The 14,874-nt window shown below is 31.4% G+C and overlaps 1 protein-coding gene across 1 annotated transcript in view; it reads left to right on the top strand.

Moving 5' to 3' along the window:
* The first annotated feature begins 692 nt into the window (after positions 1–692).
* LOC111684696 (lysine-specific demethylase 6A) overlaps positions 693–14,874 on the top strand; it is a 255,112-nt gene continuing 240,930 nt past the window's right edge. The window contains exons 1-3 of the mRNA XM_046945140.1: positions 693–849; positions 907–1,154; positions 1,219–1,327. Coding sequence (XP_046801096.1) covers positions 785–849; positions 907–1,154; positions 1,219–1,327 — 422 coding nt within the window. The 5' untranslated portion in view covers positions 693–784. The remainder of the gene's footprint in view (positions 850–906; positions 1,155–1,218; positions 1,328–14,874) is intronic.

Below are 14,874 nucleotides of genomic sequence, written 5' to 3'. Positions count from 1 at the left end.
ACATTTCTTGTAGGAAAGTATTGAAACTCATTTGGAATGTATGCCGGAACAAAGTAAATTTATAAAGTAGACTCATTTGAACAGCTGACTATTTTTTTTAAACTTGCTATTTGTGGACTTACTTGTCAAAAATGTTTATGTTGCCATATTTGTTTTCATTTTAACGCTTGCTTTTGTACAAATTTCTGAGTAATTTGTTGTATTTTTTGTGAAAAAGTGTATTTTAAGTGTATAATATTTTCTAATTTTTAAAAAATAAAGAAAACTCTGTAACTTTTAATATAAATAATAACATAGTTTTGGAAAGTACAACATTAATTATTGGTTCATTTTTGTAAACAAATTTTGACAAGTGAGTATTTCGAACAAAAACAAATTGCCTGTGGTTTTTGTAGACGTTTGTTGTACAACAACTCGTGTCGTTACTTTATTAATTTACTTTGTGGCGGAACAAAAGATTTTCTTTTCAAAAGAGACGGACAACAAAGACCTTTAATACGATTGACTTAGAAAACTCTTTTAAAACCATAATTTTTTCTTAATTTTTAAAATAATAAACAAAAATTATTACAGTTAAGATTGTAACGGTTGATGATCATTATAATATATGTACTTTGATCAGCTGATTTACCGCAGTCACCTTTCTTATTATGCCATTGTAGAAACTAACTGCGGCTTAATATTATATTTGCTTTGTTGTACAATTGACATACCTTATGAATGCGCTTTGGTCGCATATTTACTCACTAAAAGTAAACAAACAATAAGAATCAATTGTTTAAAAATGAAATTCTTAAGTGAATGTGATTTTACAACGGAAGAGCTTCAAATAATATCGGATCTTGATAGGTAAATAATATATTATTTACAAAATATGATTTAATAATACATACAAGTTGTTTATAGTACTCATTTTGGGTTTATTGATTGGAATAATGAAAAGAATTTAAATCTACGAGATTTAATACGGCGTTCAATAAAAATATTTCAAACCATTGGTGCCCTATTAGAAAAGGATAGCGAAAAAAACGTATGCTTGGAATCCAATCAAATAATGAAGGATCGTCCGAAAATTATTGAATCAGATGCTTTGGATATAAATACGTTTTGCAAACTTGGCCATCTTCATTTAATTTTAGAAGAATACGATAAAGGTAGGAAAGTTTTGTGAAGTAAATCAAGTGTCTCAATAATAATTTCTCACATTATTTTTCATAGCTCTTTCTGCTTATCAGCAATATTTAAAAAATAAACCTGTTAATGTCCACAATTTGGAGTTTTTGTATGGTATTGGACTCGTTTACTTCCATTTTAATGCGTTTCGTTGGTAAGTGTTCTATCGTATCGACACACAATTTTTAAAGGCGTCCTTTACAAGAGCAAAAATTAAGTGATGTCCAAAAAATACATTTTAAAATTAGTATTAGATAAAATTTGATTTAACATTGAAAAATTCCTAAATATTTAAGCCGATTCAACTCTAAAAATGATTAAGATAATGTAGGAAAGTAATTATGAGGGATAAATTCAGATACTTTGTTCTCTATATATACAAAAGCCGTGTGTGACTAATTGACTGATTATCATCGCCTAGCCTAAACCGTTAAAACTAGAGTCATGAAATTTTGGTAATAGGTTCCTTATGTATTGTATATATCCACTAAGAAGGTATTTTTAGAACGAATGTTTAGGTAATGAAATGGGTAAAAATGAGAATGTTGTTAATCTTTACTTCATCTAACGTAGTGCAGATATAAATAAAATTCAAAATATATCCTCTATTAAAAAAATATTTATAGGTGTGTTCAGCTCCAACAAGTTTCCCAAGATTTTTTATAAAAACAAAACAAAAGCGTATTTCAAATTTATTTAAACCAAAATATTACCACGTAGTGATTGTATCGCAGACGAATCAAAAGTGATTTATAATGTCAAACAAAAAATAATAAATTTGACGGCAAACAATATTTATGCACCGCTAGCGGTTTACTCGTTAGAATCTTCCAACAAATTTGCATAAAAAGGGAGCTTTATAGGATTCTAACGTCGTTTTAAATATTGTTTAAATATTATAGAACTAAATGGGTAAAAATTGTCGCCATAGAACCTTTTCTTAGCATATTTTTTAACAAATGATCATACAAATTCATCATTTTAAGTTAAGACAGTCAATACATGCAGTACTTTCAATACTCGCTGTATCAGCTAGTACTAAAGTACCCCGTTATTGAAGAAAAAATTTAAAATAATATTCATATTCTTCAAAATTTTATTGGTCAAAACATTAAAACCCCCATAAAAATTATTTTTCCTTCTATAAATTTTTTAATTATAAACTAAATTTTAAATACAGTGGGACCTCGATTTTCCGTGATGGTCGGGACCGGAAGCATTCTGTATAATCGATTTTCCCGGTTAATTGAGTGCCAACTTTTTCTATTTTTTTAATAGATATTATTTAATTAATTTAATTTCTAAAAATAAACGTTTAATGTTGTTTGTCTCTTACTTTCCATTATTTTTTCGTTTTACGGGAATTCCCCTTTTTGATTTGTTCTAATTGTTCATGATTGTTAAAAAAATAACAGAATTTTGCTTATAATTACGGATAATAGAGGTAGTCACGGTTAAACGATGCTGAAAAATTTAAGTCAATCCAAATTCAAATTAAGTCGGTGCAAAAAATGTATTTTTCCATCACGGATAATTGATGTTGCCCGATAATCGAATCACGGATAATCGAGGTCCTACTGTATAAATATATCCTTTTTAATTTATTATTTTATGATTTTTGAAATGAAAAAGTTTTATATTTATCTACTGATAATGATAATCTACCGTTTATTGGGCCAAATTTCGAGCAATATTTCAATATTTGGCAGTTAAAATCATTCTCAGAAGTATAAAATAGACTGATGATGAACAAATATAATAATGCTGAAATAAGTTAAATTTAATATTAAAAGTTCATTAAATATATATATTTTTTTTAAATTCAGACCTAGTAGAATAATTGTATCAAAATGTCACATACAATCTTCACTTTTATTATTTTTTCATAAAATAAATTCATAGTTCTACAAAAAAGGATAATTAAATAAAAAACACAAATTTTGTTTCCTTTTATTAGAATTTTATGTTATATTTTTTTTACAAAAAATCGTACTATTTATATATTAGTATCAATTACAAAATAATAATCTAACAAACATTTTGAAGAATAGTTTTTTTGATCCTTAATTTATTTAAGAAACCATGAAAGTAGCACCTTCGATTCAGATGTCTGGTGCTAAGCGGCCAATAAATTTGGGAAAATAATATATTTTTAAATGACTGTTCAAGTTCGATTTATGGTTTACACATGTTTTGATAACATATGCAAATACTATTTTTGCGACGTTAGAATCTTACTAAGCTACGCTTTATTTACAACTTTGTTGGAAAGTTCTAACGAGTAAACCGTTAACGGTACCTAAATATTGTTTGCCACCAATTTACGTTTTGTAAAGTAAAAAACACTTCTTTTCTGATCGTCAACATAAGCACTACGTGCTCTTGGCGTTATTACTTCTACGAGGTAAAATAATAATAATAATAAATAAATACAGAGAGATCTACGTCTCAAATATTTTGTTTTATTTTCATAAAATCTTGGGAAATTGTGGTGGAGCTGATCATTTGGTACTAGCGAACCGGATTTTTGTGCATCATATACGGATTTTTGGCATCTTCACTCCATCATCCCTTGGAAAACATACAGTCCACCGAAAATATATTTATTATTCATTTTTAGGAAATTTCTACGAAATAAGGTAAGGAAATATATTTCAATTGTGAGCAAGTGATAAAAAATTCTATAGTTGTTTCGCGAACACACATACATATTTTTTGTGATTTTTCAATTGGTTGTGGATATTTTGCACTAATTTTAACTTTAATTTATATCTTCAAAAAAATATGTTTAAATTCTTTTGATCCTACGGACAATAATTTAAAGCGATATTGTTGATCTTATTTTATTTTAAATTAGTGTTTTTTACATTTTCTTTTGTGCGTTTGTTTGTTTACAGATTTACATTTGTAAATTCTACCAACAAAATACATTACGGTGTATTCTTGTTCTTCCCTTATATTGGGTACCCTACGGTCGGTCAGTTTGACTATTACCAAGTTTGTTGATATAAATTCTGTAGCCAATTCGTAATTTAATATCGAGTTATTAATTCATCTATTTTTATTACAATTTTTAAATATTAAAAAATGTCGATCACATCACTAAATGCGTTTATTAGAGCATCGGATGCTCTCATTGCATACCGCGTGAGATTTGATAATTTAGATGATGAATTGCATGACGTTTTTAAGTTGGAGATTCGGAAATGGGAGTTAGAAAGACTTTGGGACAAAGTTAATTCGACGTACGAAGTATGTCTTAACACTCTAGAGTCTAGTGAATTTAAAGTGGTAGCGGGAAAATATCAAGCCACATCTTTTGAATATATTGAATGTGGAGGATCTATTTCTAAGAAAATAAAAACATTGGAATCCGCTTCAAAAACTAATGAACTTCCAAAACCGAATTTGAATTCCGATAATTCAGAGCATAATCTGACGCTCCCTCCATGCGATATCGACTCTTTCGTAGGGGATTATGTTTCTTGACCCGATAATTTTCTGAAGGAAAGAATTCAGACTTTGCAATGTCTTCAAGAAATTAAAGGTACAAACTCCACTAATATGGAATCTTCATTGCAATCTCACAATTCTTCCGGAAAAATTTCTTGTATTTTATGTCCTAATCAGTCCCACTACTTTCGAAATTGTCGACGTTTTAAAAGTCTTTCAATATCTGATAGAATTTCTACAGTGAATGAGCATAACTTCTGCACTAATTGTCTTTCGAGGACACATACTGCCAGAAGTTGCAAAATAAATAATAATTGTTATATATGCAATAATCGACATCACTCGATGCTTCATTTACAACATTTACAAAATTCTGTGGTTGAAAGACCTACTGTTTCTACGGAACAAAACTCTGGTGCGGTTCTACGACATACTAACTCCCACTACCAACAATCATATACGTCCAATAATGTAACGTCCAATTCACAAGTATTTCATACTAGTCAAAACCAGTCTGTTCTATTAGGGACAGCTACGGTAAATATAATTTACTAGCTATACTCAGTGTGCTTCGCTACCCTCATCGTAATGGAATAAAATAAATATCATTATTGTAAATGTACAGTGTTTTCCGATTTAACGACCATTCAATTCTACGAACATCGCATTTAACGAACAAGCTAATTTTTCCTATTGAATACCTTAAATAACGAACCAAACTTGTTTTTTGTACTCTATTGGGCTCTTGTTAAAAGAGAATTGAAGAGTACAAAAAAGGTGTCCAAAAGTGTGGTAGATTTCGAACTTAGTGTCATCAAAGGCTTAAAAATGGCTTTAAAAATTTTTCAAACTTAAGTTCGAATTTTCGAAAATTTTATTTTTAGTTTTTATGACCTAGAAATTATTTTAAGAGCATAAATTTTTTTTTCGAACATAACTTCGAATTTTCGAATATGATTTCGAATTTTCGAACATAGTATTGTTTTGTCATTAGCTGTACTGACAACCGCCAAATTTCAGCAAATTCGGGCTACCGGAATTGGTCTTAAAACAATTTTCTCCAATTAATTCGTCGTTCGTCTGCATAATAAATAGAAATAAACCTATCGCATAGTTCGTTACGTACGACGAACTTTGTTATACGCAATGATTGTGTACATTTTCATATACGCAACTGTGTTCTATTTCTGACGTCGAATATTCGTTCGGAAAAATTCGTCGTTTATCCCGATTGTGCGTATACTATAAGTTATATATTATATCTATATAATATAACAGTTAGAGTCCTCATATTTTGAGCCACTTTAGAGTCAATTTAGATTATTTATGATAAAAAGTAGGCGGTACATTCCATACGAATTAATTAAAAAAATTTATATGGGAAACTGATAAAACTAAATTTTGTACGAATAACTTTAATATTCATCTGAACATTTTGTAAAAAACACGGCGGATTTTCATCTGGATATACGAATCATAGAAAGATTCATATATGGAGAAACTATTAGAGCTAGAATCTTCACATTTTACATAAAGAACTTTGATATTCATGTGAACATTTTGAGAATAACGGGCGCACTTTCAATAGGGGGTTGGCACCTCCCATATGAATTTAATATTAAATTTCATTTATCTGGGAAACTAATAGAACTAGAATATTCAAAATCGTTAAGTGTTTTTTTTTTATTTTTATTGCTTTTATGGTAGCAAAGCACACTGGGTATAGCAGCATTTTTTAAACAATTAGATTTATTAAATCCAAATGTTAGTTCTTGCACTGTACGCCAGGTGGATAAGGCAAAAAGTTTTAATTGAGGTTAAATAAATTTCAAATCATAATGTCAGAGGCAAAGTGAAACAAATTTATTTCCTTAAAAATTACTTTGGTTTTGTTCTATTAATACAATAATAATAAATCGAAATTGCATTTACTACTTATAGCTATAGAAATGCCATTTTTGCACTGAAATAAACTTTTCTTTGACCTTGTATTAGCTTATACAGTGTATTTTCAGATAATGAAATTTAATTTCAGCACCTAAACTCGACAACACCTCCTTTTTGTGCATACCAAATTTCATTAAAATCGGATTAACCGTTTAGAAGTTACCGAATTATTTCCCTCTTTTTTTTTCCTATACCACACGTAAATCTTTTTCTATATTCAGAGTTGTTGTTGCTTTTATAACAATTTTTTGATGAAATTTTCAGAGGTTGTCTCGGATTTTTGTTCATATCTCCGTTATATACCGACCGATTTTGCTGATTTTAAATAGCGATCTTCTCGAAAGCATGTCTAATAGAATTATTGAAGATTCGGATTTCGCCGATATAAGGGGTCCTCTAAAAACTGATTTCAACAGACAGACAGACAGACAGACAGACAGACAGACAGACGGACATGGCTTAATCGACTCCGCTATCTATAAGGATCCAGAATATATATACTTTATAGGGTCGGAAAATTATATTATAGAAATTACAAACGGAATGACAAACTTATATATACCCTTCTCACGAAGGTGAAGGGTATAAAAATGTATATGTATTGGTGCATTCTAAACACGCAGAGTCTTACAAAAAAGTTACAATTTTTAATTTGTTCGAATTTTCAATACCAAAAATTGAAACTCTGTTTGTAAATTAAAATTCAACAACAACAAAAATGAAAAGTCAATATTTAGAAAAAAAATATTTTTTTCTAGTTTAAAAAAAATAAACAAAATGTTGTGTGAAAAGTGAGATAAAATTATTTTAAAAAAATTACAGATTTTTTGTGCACAAGCGAAATTTCGCGTACAATCTTTAAAAGCGGCCAAGAAAGTAAGTTAAACATATGAGAGTTTTGACAAGTTTAAATTTCTCAGAAGAGAGTCGAATTCAAATTAAAATTTAATTTTTTTTCTTTTTATAAAAGAGTGTTTACGTATAAGTTTAAAATAACTTATTTTAAAGCTGATACTTGTATAATAAGAAATATAATTTTGACGCTAATACACAAATTCTGCATAACTCTATTTTTAAGTTATAACACTATTGCTGCAAATAAATATACATAATATTTATGTAGTATATATGTACAATATGCAAACATATATACAAAGTATGTATGTTTTGTAACCATAACATTATGGTCATAAAACATAACAAGTTTTTTGATCATTCACGGTTTTTGAACATAATCGGCCCCTAACACAAAAGAATCAGTCACGGAGATCCTATTAGGTTGCTTTACCTTCTGAATAATTTACTTTTAATTATATTATATTTACTTTTAATTGTCCCATATTACATGTTACAAATAAATAAATTACAGTTTATTTGATAAATATTAAAGCATGTGAATATTCAAATTGTTCAGAAACCAAATTTAATAAATTTTTGCGTGCAAAATAAATAAATAAATAAATAAATTTGTTATATTATCTAGACAGTCCTTAGGTTTCATATAACACTTTTTAAAATTTCAAAAAATTACATTTACTTAAATTAATTAAGCTTTTTTTAAAAGAAGTCCATAAAATTACCTCAGAAAAGGCTGATAGATCTAAAACCTCCCTCCACCTCTTTGGTAAATACTTACTACCAAGGCATCTCCTAAATATCTCCAACAGAAGAGATGTAGCGTCATGAGGTAAGTTCTTTAGTAGAGCTGGAAATATGCCATCCGGCCCGGGGTGACTTGAAAGGGTCGAATGAATTAACCGCCCATACTAGATTTTCTCTAGTGACTATCTCCTCTATGCAACTGTAGATGTTACTTGGCGTCACAGACTCGAAGTCCCGTTGGTCGTTAAACACATCTACAGTTGCGAGACAACCAGGAAAATGTCCATGAGTTATCACTCCTTTGGATATACTCTATGACCTCAGGGTCCTTAGATAATATCCGTCGGAATCTTGATGACTCGTTGACATTGTCTATGCATTCACAGTATTGAGACCATGAAGTCCTTTTAGCCCTTTTGAGATCCGCTTTATACCTATTGAAGCACAATTTATAGTTGTTCCAGTCAATTGCTTGACCTGTAAGCTTGGCCCTATTGAACAATTTCCTAACAGTCGACCTTTGAAATCCAAGTTCCTTGGTCCAAAACTTAGGTTGCTCTCTTTTGCCCGAGAAAGTAATCGGACAAGATAGCTCATAGCTTCCCTTAAGTAGGTCTGTGAACTCGTTCACAACCCCCTCTAAATCAGTTGACAACAAATCGCACAAGGACCGTTGTGTCAACCCAGACTCTACCCTATCATTAAAGGTTCCCCAATTTGTTTTCCTAGGATCCCTAAAAGGTGGACTCCTAGCCAAGACAAAATCAAGTGTGAAGGTAATGCGACTGTGGTCCGAAAATGAACAGTCAGTTGCAACCTTCCAATCCCTAACGAGATCTTCTAAGCGGTTAGTTAAAGTTAAGTCTATAACTGCATCCCTATCCTTGTTCCTGAACGTAAGCGTATCACCCTTGTTACAGATGATAAGATTGTTATCAGTTATAAAGTCAAACATTAACTCCCCTCTTTTGTTGATGTCCTTGCTACCCCATTGGCAATGATGAGAATTAGCATCACAGCCCATCACAAGGAATACACTTCTTCTTCTCGCTCATGCCGTCAGATCACGCACCTCAAAGCCGGGTGGGTTTGTACAGCATATACACCGAAGCCAGTGTAAGCGTACGCCTACCTTTGGCTTCTCTGTTATTACGGTGTGTCACCGATCCTAAAAGAATGAGAAATGAGAAAACCTAGTTCATTCATTGCCAGGATACAAGTCCTTACCATGTCCTCAGAAGGCGGGACAAATAAGGTGTAGCCTTTGACCTTTAAACCAAGAACATTATTGTTATTAATCCAAGGTTCTTGGATAAGGACCACGTCCGTCTGTGAATCGATGAGGAAGGTTACTAAATCGGCTGAAGCTGCTTCACAGTGATGGAGGTTTATCTGCACCACTAGCAACTTCTTTGGTTCTCGGATGTTTCGGATACCGGAACCTGACAGTGTCAAGACCAAACTTAGCAACTCCCCCCATCTCATCCAGGATTTACAATCCACAGCAAATCGAAAGTCCTTTGCCAGTATTCTCTTTACATACACACTGTCACTATTGACCGTAGCGGCAGTTCGACAGCCTGTATCACCTCAAGCTTTGCTGCTGGGTTAATGTCGCTACATTTGCCAATTGCCGATTTTAAGAATTCCAAGGAGTTCTTGTTACCGCAATTGATTACCTTCACGCCCTTAACCCAGTCTGCACCATTGAAGGATACACCCTCAAAGATGGCGATTTCATCAATCAGTCTACCTTCAATTGATTGCTAGAGATCGGTACTGATCCTCCCATCAGGATCATTCCGATCAATGACTGCCACTTGAAGGTATTCATCCAGGCTGGTTGACTTCTTCACCTTCTTGCTGGATGAAGAGGGTTGATCATCCCCAAATCTGGCTCTCTTAATTGTCTCCTTGCGGGGACCCACAGTGGGGCAGAATCGAAATTTTTTGGAAATAAATCTGGCATTTCTAAACGGCTGATCCGATCGGTATAAAATTTGGCGTGAGCGTAGCCAAGGAGTATTCGAGTTTAAGTTTTGAAGATGAACCCCGCAGATGCCCCAGGGACGGAGCTGTGGCGGCTCAAAGTAGGGTACCTACGACATGTAAAATTTTTAAACTCGTGCCATTAAATACAAAGATTTTTATATTTTCTGAAAGCGCTCGACGAGATCTTGAAAAATTTTAAAAATTTAGTGATACAAAATTTACCATACCTTGGTCCGCCTTTTTTTGAATACCGGGTAATTTTGGACCAAATGGACTCAATTTTTTCTTGTTAGTTAGACAAAAAAATTTCCAATACTACACAAAAAATTTCAGATCAATATCATTTACAGATCCAAAAATATACGTTTTTCAAAAATTCAAAAAATTTTATATTTTTGCCGTTATTTTGCCCAAAATGTGTCTTAACTCTTTAAATAATAAAATAAAATTTTCTTTAAGAACATATAACAATTTTATAGTTTTCTAAAAGGCATCTTTATGCAGAACGCTTTGACGTAAAAAACTTGTCCTATTTTTTGAAAATGTTGCCACTGCGTCCTTCCGAATATGACCTATTTTTTATCAAAACTTCAAGCTGGAATCAGAAAACTGAAAGCAGTTTTGGAAACCTCAATATGTTTTCTATTTACTCCAAAAGTATTTTCCCAGTCCTGAAAGAAATGTGGACCCTATTGGCAAAAAAGTAAAAAATCACATTTTTGGGATTTTTATTCCTATTTTTGGGAATTGCGGGATGCCCTTTGACCTTTTAATTTTTTTTTTTGCATTTTCTTATTTGAAATGACAAATTTAACAAACGTTGAAAATTTCATTGAGTTATGTTCATAAATAAAGATTTTGTCATATATTACATATTTGTTTAATTTCTAAAACTATGATTTATATCAAAATTTTAATAGGGTCGCAGATAGCTACAACAATTTAGTCCATATTTATCCCTTAATATCTTTTTTTAGTTAGATATGGAAATTCTCGATTCTTTGCAAAAATTTTCAAGCCAATATCTCAATTACATTCAAAATAATTTTTTACTTTGGAATACCTGTATCGGAAATGACAAGGATTGGTATATAAGTAAACTTCTCAGATTTTACGTACCATATTTAGTTGAGTTCCGTTTTATGGGCCAGAAAGAATTATATACATATAGTAGAATTATATACATATAGTAGAAAAGTAGACAAAACAGGCATAAGGAGTGAGATCGAAAAATTCTTAACATACATATATGTTTATAAAAAAGAAACCACTAAACTTATAGCTTTATATTTTTTTATTTGATTCAAATTATTATTACAATTTACAAAAAAAAAATATTTTTATAGTTTTAATCACTAGTGATGAAATTTTGAACCCTTTTCGGAAACCCTTCCATTAACGTTTTTATAGTGCTTTCTGTAACTTTGCTCGAACATGTAGTCCATCTCCGTTTAAAATCTACCACACTTTTGGACACCTTTTTTGTACTCTTCAATTCTCTTTTAACAAGAGCCCAATATCTCTCCACTGGCCTTAACTCCGGGCAGTTTGGTGGATTTGCCTCTCTTGATACAAATACCACATTATTGTTCTTGTACCACTCAAGGGCTTGTTTACCATAGTGACAGGATGCCAAGTCAGGCCAAAAATAAGTGGACACATTATGAAGTCTTATGAATGGAAGCAGCCTTTTTGTAAACATTCCTTGATGTAAATTTCGGTATTTATAGAGCCCGTTGTAACAAATGATTGGCTTCTTTTGCCGCAACTGCATATTGCTTGCCATACCAAGAACTTTCTGCGAAATTTTGTGTGCTTTTGGGTCCTAAACTTTTCTTCAACATTCCCTCGAGCATCAGCAACATAAAACTTTTGACCTGGAAGTTGCGAAAAATCTGCCAGAACATACGTTTCGTCATCCATTATGCAGCAAGAATATTTTTTTATAAAACATGACTTCAATTTCCGTGCTCTGTTTTTGGCCTCTAAATTTTTAGCAGCGTTCCTGTCAGGAACTTTTTGAGCCTTGTATGTTTTTAAACCTGCATTAGCTTTAACTTTTCGTACCAAATAGTCCGAGCACTGAGCTAACCGAGCTGCTTTCCTACCGGATGTGTTGGGAGCTCTTTTGAAAATGCGTTCTATTTTTTTGGCTTTAGAAACATCATGTGGACCATTCCTTCTACCTGAACCAGGTTTTCTATCAACTGACAAGTTCTCCCGGTACTGTTTAATAACATTGGAAACAGTTTGACGGCAGACCTTTGTATGCTTGGCCAACTTTTTGTAAGACCAAGTTGGGTTTAGTTGAAAATATTTAATAATTTCAGTACGCACTTTTTCTGGTCACTCATTTTAATCAGATTAACAAAAAAATTAATATAATTGACATTACACATAATAACTGACATGTTTTTCAAAGGTAACTTGATCAAAAAAAAAAAATGAAATAATACTTTGGTTGAAAAATGTAATGAAAAACGTGTGTTAAGAATTTTTCGATCTCACTCCTTATCAAAAATTTAAAACTTTTTGATGTAAAAAGTAAGTCTGTGGATGGAAATTAAAAGAAATTTCGATTAAAATTCTATAGTTGGATGGAAACTACTACGGAAATCTCAACTTACAACACATCAACAGCAGCGCCTTGCAAGTCATACGAAGTCTTATGTTCAAGGTAAAAAAAAGGAGAGTCACACAAAAACTTTTTTCAATCTCAAATGAGGAAATTGCTGATACATTTAACGAAATGCTACAAAAGGAAAACCTACCTATGGATCCCGTACATATTGCAACTATTCTTCCTAATGCAAATTTTACTGGAGAGAAGCAATAGCACTTATTATTGCAACTATTCTTCCTAATGCAAATTTTACTGGAGAGAAGCAATAGCACTTATGTTGGAACTGGGTCTCAGTCGAAATAAGTACCAAATATTAAGGAAAGCTCTTAATCCATCATCGTCAAGCATCGGAAATTCATTTGAAGATGTATGGATCAATACAACTCGAGGTTCAAAAAAATTTTATGGACCCATTGGATTTGAGTATATAAAGGAGTCAAAGAAAACAACAAAAGATTTAGTGGAATATTTAAAAGATGAAATAAATGCACTAAAGCCCATTTGTATAAAAATAAAGGAATTCTATATTAACGTATCATATCAGCTAAGCTTAACAATGATTGATGGAAAGGTCAGCAATGCCATAACAGAAACTTCTTCCTTCTGGAGATGCTCAATATGTAATGAGAACAAGTCGCAATTCTCAAATATAAACAAAAGCAGAAGTATTAATGAAGAAGTCCTGTATTTCGGAATTTCACTACTTCATGCCAGAATACTATTTTTGGATTACTTTTTACACATAGCATACGACCTCAAATATAGAAGTGTGCCATAGAATCTTACTAAATCAACAAAAAATAATGAAGAATTGAAAGAACTGAGAGCTGCGGAAAAAAGAAGAATCCAAGAAGAATTTAAAGTTCAGATGGGATTAAACATCGTCAAACCGCTTCGGTAATACGGCGAGAAGGTTTTTTCGTCATTTTGAAATTACTTTAAAAATAACTGGAATCGACAAGGAGTTGCTTCGAAGAGTTAACACTATTTTAATGGCACTGAATAGTAAATATAAAATTAATGGAAATCGATTTGGGGAATATACATCTGAAATTTCTAAATTACTTGTATCTCTGTATCCATGGAGGGAACTAACACCAACAGTACACAAAGTATTGTGTCATGGTCAAATAATAATTGAATCGAATATTCTTCCACTTGGAGAGTTAACAGAAGAAGCCCAGGAAGCGAGGAATCGAGATTTTAAGCATGTTCAACTATTCAGCTCAAGAAAATGCTCCAGGCAATCACAGAATGAAGATATTTTTAATAGTTTACTTCTATCTTCTGATCCTGTTCTTTCAACTATGCGAAAAAGATGGATTTGTTATGAAACTCTATATCTCAAAACGAGGAAGATTTAAAGCACTTATATTACCTTCTGGATATGTATACCGATATGACAGATTATTTTATAGAAAATAAGTAGTGTTAGGAATTAACTATAGTGTTAGGAATAACTATAAGTAGGTTGTAAGAATTAATTGTATTATGTTAAAGATAAACAGTTCAAATACTTAACAAAAGCTATTATACTAACTGATGATATTGTATTAAATTGTGTTTTATATTTCGGTGAGCGGGAAAGGTGGTTTGTGTGGGGTGATTTAGGTGTTGTTGTGCGTGGCTCATAATAAAATTATATTTTTTTTATTGTATATACAATGTTATAGTCTTTAATAAAATAATTAACTAAATAATTTTTAAAAATTGTCCAAATATTTTATTCAACACCAAATGTATGTTCTGTCATACTTAATACTAAAATATGAAAAATATGAAATTAAAGGACACAGGTTAAATGAACATATTTTTGAATGTAATTGAGATATTGGCCTGAATTTTTTTGTAAAGTGTCGAGAATTTCCATATCTAACTAAAAAAATATATTAAGGGATAAATATGGACTAATTGTTGTAGCTATCTGCGACCCTATTAAAATTTTGATATAAATCATAGTTTTAGAAATTTAACAAATATGTAATATATGACAAAATCTTTATTTATGAACAAAACTCAATGAAATCTTCAACGCTTGTTAAATTTGTCATTTCAAGAAAATGCAAAAAAAAAAAATTGAAAAG

The sequence above is a fragment of the Lucilia cuprina genome, chromosome 2 (assembly GCF_022045245.1).
Source record: "Lucilia cuprina isolate Lc7/37 chromosome 2, ASM2204524v1, whole genome shotgun sequence".
NCBI classification, from domain to species: domain Eukaryota; kingdom Metazoa; phylum Arthropoda; class Insecta; order Diptera; family Calliphoridae; genus Lucilia; species Lucilia cuprina.
Note: the sequence above shows the minus strand (reverse complement) of the source record. Positions and strands in the feature narration are given on the sequence as shown.